This window comes from Durio zibethinus, chromosome 12, assembly GCF_047325235.1.
Source record: "Durio zibethinus cultivar Kanyao isolate XHJ-2024 chromosome 12, ASM4732523v1, whole genome shotgun sequence".
Lineage (NCBI taxonomy): Eukaryota > Viridiplantae > Streptophyta > Magnoliopsida > Malvales > Malvaceae > Durio > Durio zibethinus.
Genome location: NC_143173.1, coordinates 16,220,163 through 16,239,944, shown reverse-complemented (window position 1 = coordinate 16,239,944; position 19,782 = coordinate 16,220,163). Strand labels below are relative to the sequence as shown.

General features: G+C 30.9%; 2 protein-coding genes across 5 annotated transcripts; one reads left to right on the top strand and one right to left on the bottom strand.

Annotated features, from left to right (window-relative positions):
• The first annotated feature begins 2,236 nt into the window (after positions 1–2,236).
• Positions 2,237–10,036, top strand: LOC111295893 (pumilio homolog 4-like). 2 transcript variants are annotated; one of them, XM_089740811.1, is made up of 13 exons: positions 2,237–2,456; positions 2,559–2,610; positions 3,032–3,063; positions 3,296–3,977; positions 4,992–5,853; positions 5,942–6,497; positions 6,581–6,722; positions 6,816–6,923; positions 7,427–7,639; positions 7,726–7,836; positions 8,189–8,383; positions 9,086–9,260; positions 9,628–10,036. In XM_089740811.1, the coding sequence occupies exons 4-13, from the start codon at positions 3,318–3,320 to the stop codon at positions 9,663–9,665; spliced, it is 3,060 nt and encodes a 1,019-aa protein (XP_089596937.1). In that variant the 5' UTR covers positions 2,237–2,456; positions 2,559–2,610; positions 3,032–3,063; positions 3,296–3,317; the 3' UTR covers positions 9,666–10,036. The 2 variants fall into 2 exon arrangements, with proteins under 2 accessions (XP_089596937.1, XP_089596936.1); XM_089740810.1 differs by lacking the exon at positions 3,032–3,063.
• Positions 10,037–10,764: 728 nt separating this feature from the next.
• LOC111296159 (OVARIAN TUMOR DOMAIN-containing deubiquitinating enzyme 9-like) lies at positions 10,765–19,271 on the bottom strand. 3 transcript variants are annotated; one of them, XM_089740813.1, is made up of 12 exons: positions 19,136–19,271; positions 17,677–18,059; positions 17,347–17,591; positions 16,458–16,531; positions 14,578–14,632; positions 13,653–13,727; positions 13,463–13,536; positions 13,323–13,371; positions 12,486–12,570; positions 12,259–12,378; positions 11,739–11,795; positions 10,977–11,167 (listed from the first exon to the last, which is right to left on the bottom strand). In XM_089740813.1, the coding sequence occupies exons 2-12, from the start codon at positions 17,990–17,992 to the stop codon at positions 11,115–11,117; spliced, it is 1,203 nt and encodes a 400-aa protein (XP_089596939.1). In that variant the 5' UTR covers positions 17,993–18,059; positions 19,136–19,271; the 3' UTR covers positions 10,977–11,114. The 3 variants fall into 3 exon arrangements, with proteins under 3 accessions (XP_022746001.2, XP_089596939.1, XP_089596938.1); XM_022890266.2 differs by lacking the exon at positions 12,259–12,378 and having other exon boundaries at positions 10,765–11,167; XM_089740812.1 differs by lacking the exons at positions 10,977–11,167; positions 11,739–11,795 and adding an exon at positions 11,904–12,156.
• Positions 19,272–19,782: the final 511 nt, after the last annotated feature.

The following is a 19,782-nucleotide window of genomic DNA, read 5'->3' as shown; positions in this document are numbered from 1 at the left end:
CCAGTTCAGAAACTTGATTTCAAAGGTTTTAGTTTATGTAACCCAAACCTGAACTGTAAAGCAATTTGCCAGTTGCCCACCTATTCATTGGTATATATGAGAGTTATAAAAAGTGACTTCTGCAGCAGAAACAAACGATGGAAAAGCCAAATCCGACAGCCGAAACAGTTCAATTGATTGGTCATTTAAGTCTGCTCAATCTCACATAAGACCCCACGAAACCTTTCTAAAAAATCTGTAAATTTTTTCTGATAAATTAGATTGCAAAGAATCGTTGCTTTAGGAAAATGAACAGGGGCATCCTCTTTCTTTAACTAAGCTGTTCTATTGACACTGTTGCTTTCAAGATCCAACAATGAAGAAAATTTTGAGCAGAAACTTCAATTTATTTCTCCTATGTCTTCAAATATGATGCTATGAATTCTTGACAATGCTCTTTGTTCTGCTGTCGTATGAGAAGGCAATACTATTGAATAGGGGTGAGCAACTAATTAATTCGATTTAAAAAAATTAATAATTAATTTAATTAATTTTAATTTAACAAATAATTGAATCGATCAAATATTTTTAAATAATTAATCATAATCGAATTGATAAAAATCGAATTAAATAATTAAAATTTTTTATTATAAATAATTATTTAATAATAAAATTTAAATTCAAGTATCATTCAAATTAAATAATTAAAAATTTTAATAATTTTAACAATATTTTACAAAAAAATAAATAAAAATATTTGCCTCAAATTTTTTATTTTTACTTGTTAGAAAGTCATTTAATTTAATCAGTTAAGTTATCAATTTTAAAAATAAAAAAATGATCTTATTAATTAATTTAATTACTTTAAAATTTTAATTATAATTAAAATCGAATAAATTAAATCTATTTAACCGAATTTAATTGATTTTAATCAATTAAATCAATTTAAACCGATTTTTACTTGTCCCTTTTGCTGAACCTTCTGCTATAACTTCTCTAACATAGGTTCCTCGTACAAAGTTAAAATCTACAGACTTCTACCTCTACCAATGCCATTATATCCTTTTTCACTGCTATTGACTAGTATGGGGGATGGTCAGGTATTTTTTTAACAAAAGAGATCGTTGCCTGAATACAAGAAAAAAACTTGTGTTAAAATTTAAATTTAAATGTATTTGATGGGATCTCTTTGCTGTAAATTTAACGGCACAACAGAAATCAGATTACGCATATTGTTTAGTGATGGTAAAAAAGGTCGCTGAGTAAAAATTAGTTGGTTTAGGGCAACAAAAACAACTCTAGAAGTTATGGTAGAGAAAAATTTTTTACACATTTTGCACAGGACTTTGTATGGATGCTTAAGTTGATAAAAGTTATATGCAAAACCTTTATGTTAGCATTTGTAAATAAAATTTATATTTGATACATCATTAATATATAAAATTTATATATTATCAATAAATAAAATAATATTATATTATTAATAAATAAATATTAATTTTTAAAATAAATATAAAAAAATTAATATTTTTTAAAAAATGTATATATTAATAAAATGATATCATTTTATTAATTAACAATATATAAAATTTATACAATAATTATGTATTAAATATAAATCTTTATGAATATCTCTTTTTAAAATTTTACAAACTAAATGAGATACATACATATATTAAAATAATAATTTTTTATGATTTACCATGCACATATCAAATAAATATTAAGAGCTTATTTGGTATGAAAATGAATAAACAAAAATTTATTTATTGAAAATATAAATAAGATAAAAGATTTTATTACAAAAATTTTTATCATTTTTTCAATTAAAAAATAATTCATCAAATAATTTTTAAAAACAGATAGGGTGAAAAAGAACTTAAAAAATGAAAACCGCAATGATTAAAATTTAAAAGTTAAAACTTAAAGTCTAAAATAGTGTGCACAAAAATTACTAAAAATAAAATTAAAATCTAAAACAATTTCACGTATACATACCTATACACCCTAATTTCTCCTTTCAATCCTCTACCATAACGCCATATAAATAAAAAAAATAAAAATGAAATCAAGTATTCCTTAGAGATAATCGTCCATGCACGTAATCACCGTCCATCACCGTCCTTTCTTTATCAAACGTCTCACATCAAATATTTCTGGGTCCCACTTCCCACTTCCCTCTTTTTCTTTTTCTTTTTCATTTTTTTTACTTATTTAAAATTTCTCAAATAAAAAGACAAAAAAAAAAAGGAAAACCGCCGTTCGGAAAGGACTTCAGAGAAGGCATAACGCGATCTCCTCAGCCTTGCCTCGTCTCCCTCTATAAATTTTTTTCTTTTATTTTTTTTCAATTTTTAAGATAATTGTTGTTTCTGAAAATATTTTCAATCCCCCAAAGAAACTTTTTTTTTGGTTTAAAATTTTCGAATTTCTCTTATAAGAAAGAAAAAATAAAGGAGTCTTGATCTTCAAGCACCGTAAGTTTTCTCTTACGACGTCGCTTAATCGCAATTCAATAATAGAAATAAATATTGTTGCTGATTTCGTTTCCTTTTTTTTTTTTTTTGGTTGGGTTTCAGGGTGATAGGTTTCGGTGCTTCGTTGTTAATTGATGAGGGGATTTGCTTGAAGGTTATTCTTTTGGAATTTCTATAAGTTTTTTTTATTTAATTTCAATGTTTAATGAAGCTATGTTGTCAACGAGAAATTACAAGGGAATTTTTAAAAAAGAAATTGTGCAATTTTTTTTTTTTGGTTGAATTTAACGTTCAGTTATACGGTTAGTTGCTGAGAAAGTACTATGGGAATTTTTTTAAATAAAAATTCTAGTTTTTGTTTTTATAATTTTAATGTTCCATTGTGTGCTCTGTTTGGTTGCTGAAGATGAGACTTTAAAAAAAAAAAATTTTTTATATTGAATTTTAATGTTCTATTTGGTCGCTGAAATTGGATTTAAAAAATTGTCTTTTCGTTTTTCCTGAAGATGGAACCTTTTCTTAAAGTTAACAAAATTGTAAAGTTGTTTCTTTTTGTTTTCATTTTTTATTTTCAGGTATGGTCTGTTTGGTTGCTGAGAAAATACTGGTAAAGAATAGTAAAAAAAAAGAAAAAGAAAAAGGAACTGCTTTCCTAGTATGAAACACTTGTTTTTTTTTTATTTCTGGCGTCTTCAAACACAAAATCCATTATTAAATGCCTTTGTAAATGAAGAAGAAGAAGAAGTAAATAAATGTTAAGACTTTGAATGATGGGTTTAGATTATCTTGGCTTATTGATTTGCTTTATATTTTATTTATTTAATTTTTTGTAAATGTAGGGTTTTGGGCAGTAACATAGATATGCTACCAACTATAGATAATGGTTTAGAAAGACCTAGTAGGAATTTGGAAGATAGTTTGACTGAACTAGAATTGATTTTGCGAGCTCATCGTAATCAACAATTTGTGGGTCGTGAAAGGGATCTTAACATATATAGGAGTGGCAGTGCTCCGCCCACGGTTGAGGGATCCTTGAGTGCTGTTGGTAGTCTGTTTGCTAATCCTGATTTTGGAGACATTAATGGTATAAATGGTGTTGTTGGTAGTAGTAGTAGCAATAATGGAATGTTGTCTGAAGATGAGATACGCTCGCATCCTGCATATCTTTCATATTATTACTCCCATGAAAACATAAATCCGAGGCTGCCTCCACCATTGTTATCGAAAGAGGACTGGCGTGTTGCACAAAGGTTTCAGGCTAGTGGTTCTTCCCTCGGGAGCATTGGGGACTTGAGAAAGAAGTTGACTGATGGTGGTGATAGTTCATCACTATTTTCAATGCAGCCTGGTCTTTCTGTACAACAAGGACAAAATGATTTGATGGAACTGAGGAATGCCAATGCAAGGAATTTGTCCAGGAAGATGTCAGCTGAGTGGCTTGATACAGGCTCAGATGGCGTGGTTGGGCTGTCTGGTACTGGGCTTGGTGCAAGGAGGAAGAGTTTTGCTGACATTCTTCAGGTGATGTAGCCCCCAGTTCAATTGCTGAGTTTGTAGGTTTTGTGATTTTTTTAACCTCAGTGTGGCATGATTTATTTTAATGTTTCTGTCTGATATGGATTGTTTAATCCCTTTTGTTTTTTTGGTGATATTCATGTTACTATAGATTTCCCTTATAGATGATTTCCAATTTATTTTTCCCCTTTTGCTTTGTTTAATTATTGTACTTTTTTCTTGTATTTTGTCTTTGTGGTGGGGTTGTGATAAAACAAGATCTTTATTTTGATTGTAAATGTGCCATTGAATGATTGGGTGAAGTTCTCTAAATTTCTCATATGGTTGGTTAGGTTCTCCTACTTTTTTCTTAGATCTTTTACAGTTTCCATCTGGCATCTACCAGTTTGCTTTTCCTTTTCTGATCTTTTAATTCCTTTTGTTTTAGATTGAACCTATCTTTTAATTGACTAAACTATTTACTCAACTCATTTTCTCGATCAAACAACTTCTAGGCATTCTCCGGAATTTATGGGAACTGTAGTATATATTTTTGAATTAGTTGGGGATGATCTTCTCTCTTTTTTTTTTTTTCATGTCTTTCATGCTGTAAAGATTTTCATGAAAACCGTATAATACAACAATGTAATAACTTGTAACCTTCATATGATGATCAAAATAATTGGTGCAAATAAAAAAAGGGTACAAAATTTAAGCATCTAGATCCTAGATTATTTTCTACTGCCCTTCAAAATAATTCTTCTGCACCATTTATATTGGAATGTATTCAATTATTTTCAATTTTTGGATTACAACGTGATGTTACTTTCTGCCTTGAAGTTTTGTTATGTAATGATGCACGTTTTTCTTATTTTTATTACTTTTATTATCCACATTGTTGTTATTTTTATGCTTGAAACATCATGACCTTGTTTAGCACTGCAATCTGATCTAATTCAATTAAAAAGGGATGACTAAGTGAAATACCATTTATTTAGTTAATGTGTTTTGTAGTGCAACTAACATGAAAATCTCCTGCAGGATGGACTTGATCGACATGCTACCTTATCAGGTCACCTGTCACGAGCAAGTCGTAATACTTTTAGTGTTATGTTGGATCCAGCCAGCATTGCTGATCCCAGCCCACCTGGTTTTTGTAATGGAGCAGAGTCCACGGAGGGCTTGCCTGCTGGTATAGCTCATCCAGGTGTGGTAGGAGTTCAGAGCCATGGTATAACCACTTCTAACTCTTTTGCATCTGCTGTGAGTTCATCCTTATTGAGGAGTACAACTCCTGAACAACATGTTGTTGGGAGGGCTCCTGGTTCTGGACTTCCTCCTGTTGGGAGCAAGGTTAGCCATATAGAAAAAAAGAATATCATTGGATCTAATGTCCAAAATGGGCATTCTTCAGCTGTGCCTGAACTTGCTGAAATTGCAGCTACATTATCTGGGTTGACCTTGTCAAAAACTAGACACGCAGATGAGAATAGTCAGATGCAATCTCATCTTCAGATTGATCTGGATAATCAGCAGGATATTTCATTCAACATGCCCAATGGTCATAATCAGAATGTGCAGCAGCAATTCATTGACAAGTCCAATGCTGAAAAGCTCTCATTTTCCACAAACTATGTTGACTTGGCTAGGGAAAAGGGGATTGCACCTAGCATTAATGCTTCTAAGATTAGTTCCAATGGGCATGTCAACATTCCCAAAAGAACTTCCTCTTCTGCAGATCTTTATGCAAAAGTGCATCCTTCGGGACTTGGAAGTTTGGAAGGATCTGATTTTGGCCATCCCAATATGAATCTTACAAACACAGATTTCATTGGCCATCTACCTGGTGCTTATTCTGTTAACCAGAAGTTAAATTCAGCTATTAATAGCCATTTAAATGCAGGTATTGTATCTTCTGGAAGCTTGTACCTTCTGTTGGCATTTATCATTTTATATAATTTTCTCTTTAACACATTATATTTTTTGTTTAGGTTCCTCTTTGACTGGTAGTGATAGGCTAAGTTTAGCTACCGCAGTATATCAAGGGTCTGACCTCCTTTCTCCACTTATGGATCCTCATTATATCCAGTACTTGCAAAGAACTTCTCAGTATGGTACACGTGCTGCAGCTAGTCCTGATTCTCTGCTTGCTGGGAACTATGTTGGTGCTTTGCACGGGGATTTGGATGGCCTTCAAAAAGCATACCTTGAGGCAATATTAGCTCAGCAAAAGCAGCAGTATGAATTGCCACTTTTAGATAAAGCCGGTGGTCTGAATCATGGTTATTATGGGAAGCTCTCGTATCGTCTTGGCATGCCATATGCTGGAAATCCACTGGCAAATTCTGTACTCCCATCCATTGGGTCTGGAAGTATACAGAATGATGGAACTGCACATTTTAATTCAATGATGAGAAGTTCAACAGGAGCATGGCTCCGTAATTCTGTGGATGGAAGATATGTATCATCTTTGTTAGATGAATTTAAGAACAACAAGACTAGGTCCTTTGAACTCTCAGATATCGTTGACCATGTTGTTGAATTCAGGTACTTGTCTTGAAGCCTTCTCTTATGTTATAATGCACTCATGTGCGTAATGTATTGAGTCTAATTCCTATTGTATGATGCAGTATGGATCAGTATGGTAGTCGCTTTATCCAGCAGAAATTAGAAACTGCCAAGGAGGAACAGAAGAACAAAATATTTCCTGAGATTATTCCCCATGCTCGCGCTTTGATGACTGATGTCTTTGGAAATTATGTCATACAGAAAGTATATGCTTCATGATGTACCTATTTAAATTTGCTAATCATCCTGTTTATACAGTTATAATTGCTTAGTCTAATTGTTGGGCTGGATTTGCAGTTTTTTGAGCATGGTACAGAAAGTCAAAGAGCAGAGTTAGCCAGTCAGCTTACTGGTCATGTGTTGCCTCTGAGTCTTCAAATGTATGGTTGCAGAGTGATTCAGAAGGTGCATAAACTGTGTTTCCCTATCTTTTTTTTTTTTAAATTCCATGCCATATTGGAGTCATTTTGAGGATCAATAGCCTCCATTTTATACTGGAATAATTTTCTATTAAATTCCAGGGTTTGGTTGTCTTTTGCATGATGCATGAAACCCTTTTAATCATTAAAATTATAATAGATATGGCTATTCTGTTGTTAGAGCACTTTGAGTACACACAATAATCTTTGAGTGTTACCTGATGAACTAGTATTTGCTGATAAAATTCTGATGTTGAGGGATGCTAATATATGTGGGGAGAGCTTATCATATAAGTGCCTCTACAAAACCATTTTACTTATATATCTCTGTTTAATGACTTAATGTTCGACAATTTTCTTTGATAATGGTATGAGATGAAGTCCTGTCCTATCAGGATTGTTCACCAAGTTAAAGTGAATTGCTTGTATATCTTTTGGGTTTATTGGGGTGATGAATGCCTTGTGTTGCTACAAATCTGATGACCACAGGCTTTGGAAGTGGTTGATGTGGATCAGCAAAGCAGGATGGTGGCAGAGCTTGATGGTTCAATCATTAAATGTGTTCGTGACCAGAATGGTAATCATGTTATTCAGAAGTGTATAGAGTGTGTCCCTCAGGATCGAATTCAGTTTATCATTTCAGCTTTCTATGGTCAAGTCTTGGCGCTTTCTACCCACCCTTATGGTTGTCGTGTCATTCAGGTTTGAAATTTACTTATCATACCCTTTCATTGCCAGAGATTTGACAGTTAGTTTTATTGATTTTTGCTCACTAATGATGCTTATAGAGGGTGCTGGAACATTGCAATGATATAAAAACCCAACAAATCATTATGGATGAGATCATGCAATCTGTATGCACTCTGGCTCAAGATCAATATGGGAATTATGTTATTCAGGTATCTAAGCTTCCCTTTTGAATCTAGTCTATTATTTACTTTTCATTTGAGAAAGGTAATCTACCTTATCTGCAATCGGAGAAATTGGAGTTTACCCTGCTTTTGCATAGTTTTAATATGCTTTGGAATTAGTTTGTAATTAGAAGATTTTTCTTTCTTTGAATATTGTTAGACATTATAATGTTTTATCTTGGTTTCCAGATCAGATATCATCTATTCCTTCTTTCCAGTTCAGTCTTTATCTTCTCTTTGGATTTGCTCTAGCCTCCTTTTGCTGATATGTGTCCAATTTTAACATCTTTGTTAATGTATTAATTATGTGACCCTGACATTGTCTATTTCTATGTGGTAGCATGTTCTTGAACATGGTAAACCACATGAGCGGTCTGCTATTATCAGCAAGCTTGCAGGACAAATCGTGAAGATGAGTCAGCAGAAATTTGCTTCTAATGTTGTCGAGAAGTGCTTGACTTTTGGTGGACCTGAGGAACGTCAAATTTTGGTCAATGAGATGCTTGGTTCTACTGATGAAAATGAGCCATTGCAGGTCTGTTGCAATAGTAATTTCCTTTTCCACATGCAAATGGTCATATATATGTATGTGTGTGTGTACGCGCGCGCTTCGTCTCCAAGTTTTTTTTTTTTGTTCAAGTACTATAAAAACCTTACTTTTCGCCTTTTCGGAACAAGTCCGAAATTCAACTGGGTTTTTTTCCATTAGACCATAATAAAAAATTATGTTCTAATAAATCAATTGAATAAGTATCTTAGCAAGAAACGTAAATGATGTACAAAATATTGAAATGACTATCATCCTATAAAAGATGGTGTGCATGCAGAATGCTTAGCATATCCTGAGACCCAAAAAAGTGCATATTATGCTGCCTTGTTTTTTGTTGATTATGTTTTGTCATTCCCTGCACACCTAAGATTTTCCTTTATATTTTCATTTGATGCAAATTTCTATGTATCGGGGGATGCTTTTGTAAGTCTTTATAACCACGCATATGCACGACTGTGTGCATAAAATTTTGTGTCCCTAGCCTAGGCCTCTTACTTTCTGATATAATTGCAAATCAGTAGCATATATGTTTTTCATTTGAATGATAACTAAATAGCAGTTATGCAATTGTCAATTTCCGTGAATGTTTTTCTTTTTTTTTTTTTTTTTTTTTTTTTTTTCAGCTTCTGTTTAAATTCTTTCTTTGCACTTGCCTAATATTAAAATTTGTTGAACTCATAACTACAGGCTATGATGAAAGATCAATATGGAAACTATGTTGTGCAAAAGGTTCTTGAAACTTGCGATGATCAGAATCTTGAGTTGATTCTTTCTCGAATCAAGGTTCATTTAAATGCCTTGAAGAGGTACACTTATGGCAAACATATTGTTTCCCGTGTTGAGAAGCTTATTGCAACCGGAGGTAAGCATCCCTTGTATTTTTCTTAAGAATTAATGACACAAATAACCTTTAAATTATATTAAAATATTCAACATGGTACCTGCATTTTAAAAATTTCTAAAATTATATTTGAACTATAAATATATAATTAATTTGGTACTTACCTCTAAGATAATTAACTTCAAATGATGACACGTGATAAATAAATATCTCTTAAAGTACTATATTAATTAACATATTCATAATTTAAATATCATATTGAATATTTTAAAAGTACAGGGGTTATTCGTGACATTATCTCTTTTTCTAAATTTGGATTTACTTATTTTTTGCCAGCCTTATTAGTCACCCATGTCAAACTTATAAACCCTAATTTTAATAACCGCAGAAAGACGCATAGGATTGCTATCCTCATTGGCAGCTTGACTAATCCATATTATAACCATACATGCTGCCACGAGAAGACTGCAAATAGATGCAATTTGTACAGCTGACATGGATGGTGATTTTAGTATTCATCATCTTGAGTCTTATTTGCTGCAAAAAAAGAGTTGTAGATAAACACAAATCTAGTAGGTCTGCAGAATAAGATGATCATTGTCAATAATTATATTGTATATATTATAATTTGGAAAAGAAGACTTGACCGAAGCTTGTTTCGGATGAATGAGACCAGAGAATGGCTTTTATTTTTCCTATCCATTCTGGAAGTAGATAATAGAAATTACAGATTGTAAAGCAGAAGTTTGGATGTAAAAATGCTTAATGATAGATGAAGTCTTTTCCTATGTTGAGAATTTTTGCTTTGCATACGTGTAAATATATAGCAAATTCTTATATGTTGATAAAGGCTTATTATCTTATAGATATATTTCCTAATAATGCTCTGCTATCGTGGTCATGGACAAAGCATCGTAATTAAAAATGGCCGCAACTGCACATGAATAATTTGTAAGGGTTATTCCATATTTTTTTTTCAACCTACGTCTCTTGTTGATAAAGGAGAAATCCAATTATTTTAGTATAATATTACATTTTTTATTTTTAAATCAAATTAAATTTATAATAATTTAAATTAAAATAATATTTAATTTTAATACTTTTGATCAAATGATAAAAAAAAAATTAAAACTTACACTAGTATTAAGAAAAACAAATAAAAAATTAATTTATTCTCATCCTTTAAATTTATTAAAATCAATAGAATAAATTTTACACTTGTTTTATCCCGACTAAAATTAAAAGTATTATTAATTCAAATTAACTATAAATTTAATTTTGATGAAAAAGAAAAGAAAAAAAATAAAATAAAATTTACAGTGGCATAAACAAATTCCTGCTCATATTTATGTATATGAAAATTTTATGTATAAAAAAATTATTCTATACATTCTGTATTTTGTATATTCTATATACCATGTTAAAAATGTAAAAAGGCAGAAATTTGTTTGTTTTTTCAATTTTTGAGAAAAATAGATTAAAAAATAATTTTTTAAATTTTTTATTAAAAATTTTCAAATGCTAGTAAAATAAATAAATAAATCAATCAATCAAATTACTATAAACTTATTTACAATGAGGATGGTGTTAACCTACTGTCCTATCGCAGATTTAAAAAATAAAATAAAATGATCTGAAAAGGTAATATATATATATATACACAAAAAAAAAAAAAAAGGTGAGAAACTGCTTGTACAAAGAAAGATGACTTGTTCTCCTTTTTAATCTACTAACCTGCAAACGCAACCCAAGGAAGAGGAAATCCACTCTTGAAAAAGGACCAAATGCCATATAAAAAATTTGCGATCGTTTTGCATCCTTTGAAAGATTAGTGGTAAATTCATGCCGCCATGGTGAGGCATCCTCTGATAAGCTTCAAAGTATCCACCACCATTTCTTCCTTTTCCTACCCTCTAACACTGGCAGTTCTGAATGTAAAAACAACATTTGCAAATAGCAATTTTAATCATCATTCCATAACTTGGCTCAAGATGATATAAAACTACAAGGTCTTGTCCAAAGATAGGTAGAGTTAAACCTTATAATTTTAAATAAGATACAATATGATAATATGATAAAAAAAAAAACATAAAATGGTCATCGGAACATAAATATATTTAGAGAAATATATGCATTGAAAAAACAAAACGCCTGTTTTCATTTCTTGAATAGATAACTAGATAAGCAAACTCAAAATAATAGTTGTCTGGTATACCTAGTATTTGTACATAAATTGATGGAGTTGAATCAGGTTGGTTTTTTTTTTTTTTTAATCTTTTTTTTTAACCAGATTCGTGTCATAATTTTGACTGGATCCACCAAAATTGGGGGTATACCTAAGAAGTCTCACTAACTCTTTGATTACAGACGGCCAGTGTCTGGATTATACAAAAACCTAAATAATTTCTCAAGTAATGTTTTGAATTTTCATTTAAATAGTGCTCGGTTTAAATTAAGAATTGGCAACTGAGGTTAAAAAAACATATGTAGCTGTTTTACCTCCTTCGGGATAGATTGAATTATAGTGCACTTCGGCCCAGAAACTCAAGAAAATAACTGCACAAGTCACAAATCATAAACAAACAACATGGGAGTGAGTATCAAGTGAAGTACGTAAAACCAGGCATCCAGAACAGCCATATTAGAATAGCACTATGTAATCCAATTCTAAGAGGTGAAGAATTCCTTGACCATGCTATTCTTGGTTTTAGCTACAAGACAGAAATCTCTAAAAACTACACAATACTATAATTTCTAGCTAATGCATAAAAGTCAAAAACACTATTTCATGCAAATTCAAAGAGGAAAAAATTGCATATTGATGATCGATTTGGACCATGATATGAAAAAGAAAATCTCACATAAACTGTATCCACAGCACAAGTATATCCACTTCTCAAAAATCGGGAAACATAAACTGCAATACAAATATAATTTATACAAAATTCAGGAAGAATAGAGGATCCATGAATTCAACAACCTAAACCAGTTCACAACCTTAAAGAATGAATAGACATACTTTTTTTACATATCTGAATTTGGGGGCTTTTTTGTTTTATCTCAGAAAATGTTGTGATGTGCATGCAACGAGCATTGTAAATTGAGATTGGCCTTGAAAATTTATAATCTAGTGATATATCTTAACATCTCACATATAAGAACCATCATCAAATATTAATGCTACATTTCCAATATTAAATACAATAAAACGAAAAAGAAAAAAGATATAAAGCATCAAGATCTTACTTCGTTCAGACTTTTGAGTATGTGGAAGGATCTCGATATAAGAAGTATCCTTAAATGAAGTTAATACAAATATCTTTACCCCATACTGCAATCAAACAAAAAATTTACATTAGTTATCTATTAAATAGTCCACAGCAGAATAAGTTAAACACTAGCATTGCAAAAATAATGCAAGATATGAAATGTTATGTGCTTAATGTTGTTTACATATATTTGTAACAATCACTCATCTCTTCATAGCAAGTTCTCAAGCGTACCATGCATTAACCAACAAACTAATTCTCTTCACAATAACTAAATGCCTTCAAAAAAATACAAATTAAAGTCCTCCATTATTTTCTAAAATAGAACTTGAAATTGCTTGATAAAAAAAGTATAATTATGCTATGAGATATATTTTATTGCCCAATATGATGAAAGGCTTAAAATCTTACTAATATGAACGAATTTTACATGAAAGTTATAAATCATCTATTTTGTACCTACTAATTCGTAGCCATTGTCATGTTTTTAGGCAAAATGAACAAAACATTGCTCTCACATAATTTTCCAATCATAGAAACCACAAACTAATTGTGGTGACAAAGTTAATAGGCAAAGATAAAGCTTCATGTTAATGCTTTTTTTAGAAGATGAGCATCCATATAGAACTTAAATTGCAAATGTTTCATAAAAAACAATGTAAAAGAGAAATCAGTTTCATATATTAGCAAAGTTTAAGCCTTATAGTGGTACAAAATTTATAGTCTACATTCAAATTCTTGCAATTCAACAGTCAGTTGGGAAAAGAACTAAAGTTAAATCATGTTAGAAATAAAGGTTTGGTAGTTGACATACCGAATCTGCGGCTGCTTGCAATGTAACATGATCACCCCATTCACCATTCCTGCTTCATCATTGTAAATAACTATAATAAGCATGAAAGCGTTCTTAGAAAGTTTTTAGTAATAAAATAGCATGGAAATTAATATTTTTACTTGCTCATTTTCTTCAAATAGTCACCGTAAGCCATTGGAACATAACCCTCGTACATCTTTGGATTTGATTTAATCTAATGAAGTCAACATATCATAATAAAAATGAAGCATAAGTCTAACAGGTTGAACTATGCCACCAAAGGAACTAAATTGACTAGATAAAGTTGAACTTATGGAAAAGGCAACCAACCTGGGAAACAACTTGTTGCCTCACAAACTTGTGGTGATCTTGATAACGGTAGAGTTGATCTGATAAAGAACGAAACTGGAACATATAAAACAAGAGAAATCACTTAAGGTATTGACAAAGAGGACTAATGACAATTACAAGCAAGGCTCTATGGTCATCAAGTTTGATTAATGAATCAATAGTTAAGCATCAGTCACTGATGATATTCTTGAGAAAATAATTCCTAAATAATTTAACATAATTTCATGACTAAATTTTGTAAAAGCTGTATCAATTCAATTTGAAATTACAGCCAAAATGAAAGGAACCAAGAACTGCAAACTAATTCCTTAATTATATGTACATATGTATGTTTCCATGTGTTCTAGTTTTTGTTGGGTGCATAATACAAGTAACTAACAATCAGAAGAACCATCCTACCTATCGTGCTAAAAATCCAACTTTTTTTTCATTTTCATTGCCTTCCTTAGAAGTCTATACAAACTCAGGTTCAAACTATTGTCATATGAATACTGTGCATTGTTAGCACATCCATTAAATTATGAACTTATTTAGATATAGATAACTTAATACAGCAATGACAAATGAAATTTTATATTATCCAAAATCACATAAATAACAGAAAAGGTTCAGCCTAATTTAAGTGGTGATAGAAAACATGATTTGCACCATCCTAAAATTATGGTATAAAGACAGTATAAAACTAATATAAAGATTATAAATAGCGAAGTGTCACAATAAACTCATGACATTAGAGCGAAAATTTTTCAATATTATCTTCATCCAACATGTTTATGCCTAATTAAGAACCATTTTGACCACACTACCACAGGTGCTTGGATCTATATCTCACAACTATTTCAGCAGTGCATATTATTATGCAATATAACGTATCTTTTTATTAGAGAATTAAGTTAAAAACAACCTGACAGTTACCATCACCTTGAACCTTATACTCAGCCAGACCATACAACTGCAACCTGAAAGACGAAATAATGAATTCTAAACTGAATATGCTATTAAAATCAAACATTCATAAGATTCAAAAACAACTTAACCAAATAACTTAACAGCAACAGTTTTTTTTTTTTTAAAGAAAATGGAGAAGAAAAAAAATGGTAAAGCAAGAACAACTCCCTAGATGCCAAACTGGAATAGCAAGTCTATAGCAAACAATTAGAAAAAATAAAAATTGGGAATGAGAAAAAGGAGCAATTTCTTTTCCAGAATGGATCCCAATACAAGAGTTAAAATATTTTACAGAATTAAAACAAAAAGAGCCCTAAACAAGTAAATTTCTCATTGTAAAAGAATACACTTGCTCAAACCAGGTGAAAAAGACCATCCCAAAAAGAAGCTGAATTATTTATCAATAAGGATCCAAATGTGCAACAATCATACAAAAGGGAAAAATGCCAAAAATGCTGGTTGAATGGCTTCAATTATCCTTGATCCCCATTAAAAATATATCTAAAAACAAACATATTTTTTCTTTTTTCATAACTTAATTTCCTACTACCACAAGAATGAATGTAAAGCAACTAGGGATGTCAATCTTACCCATACCCAATGGGGAACCCAACTTTTTATCCGAATGGGGATGTTGATGGGTATTATATTGTGGGGATGGGATGGGTATGATTTTAAATTTTTATTAGGTATAAGAATGGGGATGGGTAACATTGTACCCACCTTGTACCTGTACCCTACATATATTTATATATATTTAGTAGATAAATTTTTTATTAAATAATATAAATTATTATTTTAGATTAATTAGAATTAGTATATTTTTATTGAAAAGTATATATTAATATATATTTATAAAAAAATTACCTAAATATACAAGATAAAAATAAAAAAAAGTTTAAAAAAATTTTAGTTTTTATTTTTTTTAAGAGTTAAGGGTATGGGGATTATCCATACCTATTAAATACCTACAGGGATAGGGATGGGGATGAGGATAAATTTAAAATATCCATTAGGCATGGGTACGAGGATGGGTATAATATAAAAATCCGGGGATGGGGATGGGCAATGCTTTACCCTACCCATACCCTACCCATTGACATCCCTAAAAGCAATTGATATCTTTCTAGTGAGTCCAATTTGGAGCCTAATGAGCTGAGCTAACTATTGATAGGTGAGATTTCTCTCAATGGACTTTGTTAGTTTCTTTTCTTATAATGTAATGCAAAAGGAATACCATTTGAAGGAACAGAGTGGTAGGCTAAACTCAAATTATTCTTATTTTGACCAAAAGCTGTTCGTTTGGGAATTTGAGATGTTCTTTAGTTTTTAAATTCTAGCACTGCGTAAATTTGAGTAATATATCTTTTAAGGTGTTGTTGTAAAACTTCAACAAGAAGCTTTTATGACCCTTGGTCAGAACCAACAGTTTCAATCATAGAGTAGTCTTGCAAAAAATTAGGGGCAAGGCTATAACATTCTAAGAGAAAAAGCGAAGGAGAGGCAAGGCAGGGAAGAGCAGATTTGAACCAAGGAGTGTCCAGAGATAAATAAGGTTCCAAAATGAGAGTTATTTAGTCTTTGTTAAACCATGTAATATTATGCAACTTGTGATACTAACCTAGTTGCCTGATATGTAGATGCATTACTTCAAATTGCTGACCTCAGAATCGGATCATAGTTTGGGATGTTATTCTTGTAATATGAAAATTAGGATATAAAATAAAACCAACCCTAAAAATTAGGGTGGTGCAGTTCGTTTGCCTCAAAACCATAAGAGAATCAGAAATAGACCAAGATGCCATTAGCAATATAAAGGAAAATTTCAAGCCAAACCTATCAAGCAGCCTTTGATGGTCTGATATCTCTTCATCAACTGATGGTATATCTCCATTAATTTTAGGTACATGCTGCACAATGCAAATCACATAATTAGCAACGTCAATTCTGATCCAACTTAGTGTTATAGAGTAAAAGGTCAAGAAATCACATGCATATCCACAAATAGAATTTTGCCTTTTTAAATCACAATCATATGTATAGGATAATGGCGAGCAGTGCCAACCTACTAAACTCTAATGGTTGAAGTTTATAGAAAAAAAATATAACAAATGAATTAATTTCAACATGTGATAAACAGTCATCATTCCATTCCCAAAATATTCGTTTACCGAAAGAGCATACACCAACTCAACTAAATTTCATAACATTCATTAGAAAATTTTATAACCAATTACCAAAATTACAATTGCCATAAAATTTAAATACGTTGATCCCTTCTTTTTTCAATACATAGGGGGAGGAAAGAAACTTATAGGTAAATCTTATAGCCTTCACTGCTGAAGAATTCCTCTTAAAACAGAAAAGCTATTACAAAATTATAAACAAGAACTTAACAATTGGACATACTTCCACATAACAAAAGGAATGAAGTCAGAACAGGGGCATTGTTTTATTCAAAGAACAGCTTATTTGAGATTGCAAATGATGCAGAATGCTTCATTGGGCTACCACAATTAATTCAAAGAATTTCACTCCTCAGCAAAGAGACCCAAAACACAAGGACTTCATTAAAATTATAATAAAGATAAAATCAACTAAAAATTGAAAGCAAATAATGTGGCATATGATGCTTCCACTGCACTGTATAGGAACTTCAATTAAAATTTAACATGAAAATCCTTCAAATCCTATTAAATAATGCAACTTTCCAAGGCTGACTTACGGGAATAGCAACCATGTCATTCAACCTCTTCTCTACTTCACCATCAAGAACAGATGACTGATCAATTATATCTATTTGCAACATGTCTTCACCAAGAGAAACTTTGTCTCCCATTCTAGAGTCACCACCTTGTTCACATCTACTTATAAGAGAATCATCTAAAACCCTCTTCCCATGATTATCTTCATTTGTGTGTCTTTTAGTTTGGTTACGATCTTCTGTGATTTTCCTATCATCTTCATGATCTATACACGATAGGCAACATTATTACATTAATAAAAGTCAAAACAATCATTAAGTCAGAATGGTAACTTCAGAAGTTCCCACTACCAGAACTATGCTGTCTTCCTGGAAGGCCAGACCAATCTTGGGCAAGAATCACATCTTGGCTAGGATTGTTAAATCCGGATGCCTCTGCAGCCGCAACTCGTGAGAGTTCCTCTTGAAGGGCACGTGCAATAACCGCATCATTCTCTACATTTACATGCTCCGGTTCATAATAACCCTCTCTAATATACCCCCTTTGACTATTGTCTTTGTCATACTGAGTAACAACACTACTGGAACCAGAATGGCTAAATACACAAACTTGCAGTTCTTGGAGACCCCATCGAACAACATCAGGATCTATATCACATGTAATCATTGGTAAAATTTATGAGAGAAAACCATCCACGTTCCTACCTTAATTTGTATCTTCCCCAAAATAAATTCTGAGAACAAGAACATAAAAGTAAATTAATCATAATCAGCATATGATAACATAAACCATCCCAAAACAGAAAAATGTCATGCAAAATCCCCAAAAAAACTAACATAGAAATTTCTTAACATAGATTTAAGAAGTACACAAAAACCTAAACCCAGAAAACAGAGAAAGCAATCATTGGATGCAAGAACATAAAGCCCAGTGAAATAAAACCACAAAAACCTAATTCCAAACTCTTAATTCTCAAAAAGCGTTTATGATTTGCCTGATATAATAATTGTAACCATAATTATTACAAAAAAATTCTATAACATTCGTGATATAATTGTTTTGAATTAAGTTACATACAATTATCACATCTAGTAAAAAAAATTCTTAATGTTACATAGTCATCAGTGAAAATTAATGCATACAATGAATTCTAATCTCAACATTTAATCTTTTGACCATGCCTTTGTATTTGACAATATTTTAATCTTATCCGACTACACCTGGCAATAAATTGCATTTCAACAATTTTAAAAGATTTTTAAGTCCAGATTTATGTCTCCATTTCAATAATTTTACAAAATTTAGATATAATATAATATAATTAATAGCTATACAAATTTTTTTTAACAAATAAGTGATTTTGGATTCAGATTCCTTTTATTTCACACAATATCGTTAATCATTCTTTTTTGTTTTTCTCACATCTTTATCTTTATCTTATAATACAAGTTCTTAAGCTAACATAAGACAAACCAATTCCATCCGAATTTACTAATATCCTTCTCGATTCGATTCTTTCATAGGTTATTGAATTCAAAAGCATTAGTTTTGCCCAAATATCGCTAAATATAACAGGCTTCAAAGTTTCCTAATACAAATTTTTTTCTAATCCTCTAGGTTTCGATTGAATTAAGAATATTTCCAATCTCGGAAACATATTCAGGCATAAAAAAACAAAGAATTGAACAATGTATAAACAAAAAATTCAGAAAGAATCTAATTATGTTATATAGATAAGAGAAGTCAAATTAGGAATAAATATTAAATTCTTAAATTAAAAATCTAAATAAATAAATAAATAAAACTTACCTGAAATAAATGATAGCAGCGAGCGAAGAATGGGAAGGAGAGAGAGAGAAAGCAGAAGAAAAGAATAGCAGGAGATGACGTAAGCCTGGAGGAGAGGCCGAAGTCTCAGAGACCCGTTATACTTGTCTTCTTTAGGATTTTTTGACTTCTTTGGGCTTGGGGTTCTTAGTAGATTTACCCGACCCGATTCGATTTTGTCACAATCTAATTCATTTTTTAAATCTTAATTGATAATTGATAAAATAATTAGTCTAGAAATAATAAACCCTTATGTAATATTTATAAATATTATTGAAAGAAGAGGAAATATTAATGAAATTTATTTTTTTATAATTTTTTAAGATATTTTATATTTATACTGTTATCTATTAAAAAAATTTTTACATCTTTTACATATAACAGTTATCCAATTTTTTGATTTAGTGAGATTTGAGACGTGAAGAAATAAAAATTATTTTATGAGTCCGATTTGGTTTGTTATTGTATAAAATTTTAATCTTTAACCAGTCCTAGTTTAGTAAAGATTAGATAATTTTAAATAAAAATAATCATATTTATGAAAATAATATAAAAAATATAAAAATGATATGATTTAAAATTTTGACAAAAATAATATATATAAATTTGATAAAAATAAAAAATTTTGT

Excerpts from the sequence above, each read along its gene's own strand:
- LOC111296159 (XM_089740812.1), bottom strand. The coding sequence starts at position 17,992 with ATGATTACATGTGATATAGATCCTGATGTTGTTCGATGGGGTCTCCAA. Across the intron at positions 13,728-14,577 it reads AAGGTGATGGTAACTGTCAG|TTTCGTTCTTTATCAGATCA; the intron begins GTTGTTTTTAAC and ends TATATGTTCCAG. Across the intron at positions 13,372-13,462 it reads TATTTGAAGAAAATGAGCAA|GAATGGTGAATGGGGTGATC; the intron begins GTAAAAATATTA and ends ATGATGAAGCAG.
- LOC111295893 (XM_089740810.1), top strand. The coding sequence starts at position 3,318 with ATGCTACCAACTATAGATAATGGTTTAGAAAGACCTAGTAGGAATTTG. Across the intron at positions 6,498-6,580 it reads GACCATGTTGTTGAATTCAG|TATGGATCAGTATGGTAGTC; the intron begins GTACTTGTCTTG and ends TGTATGATGCAG. Across the intron at positions 9,261-9,627 it reads GAAGCTTATTGCAACCGGAG|AAAGACGCATAGGATTGCTA; the intron begins GTAAGCATCCCT and ends TAATAACCGCAG.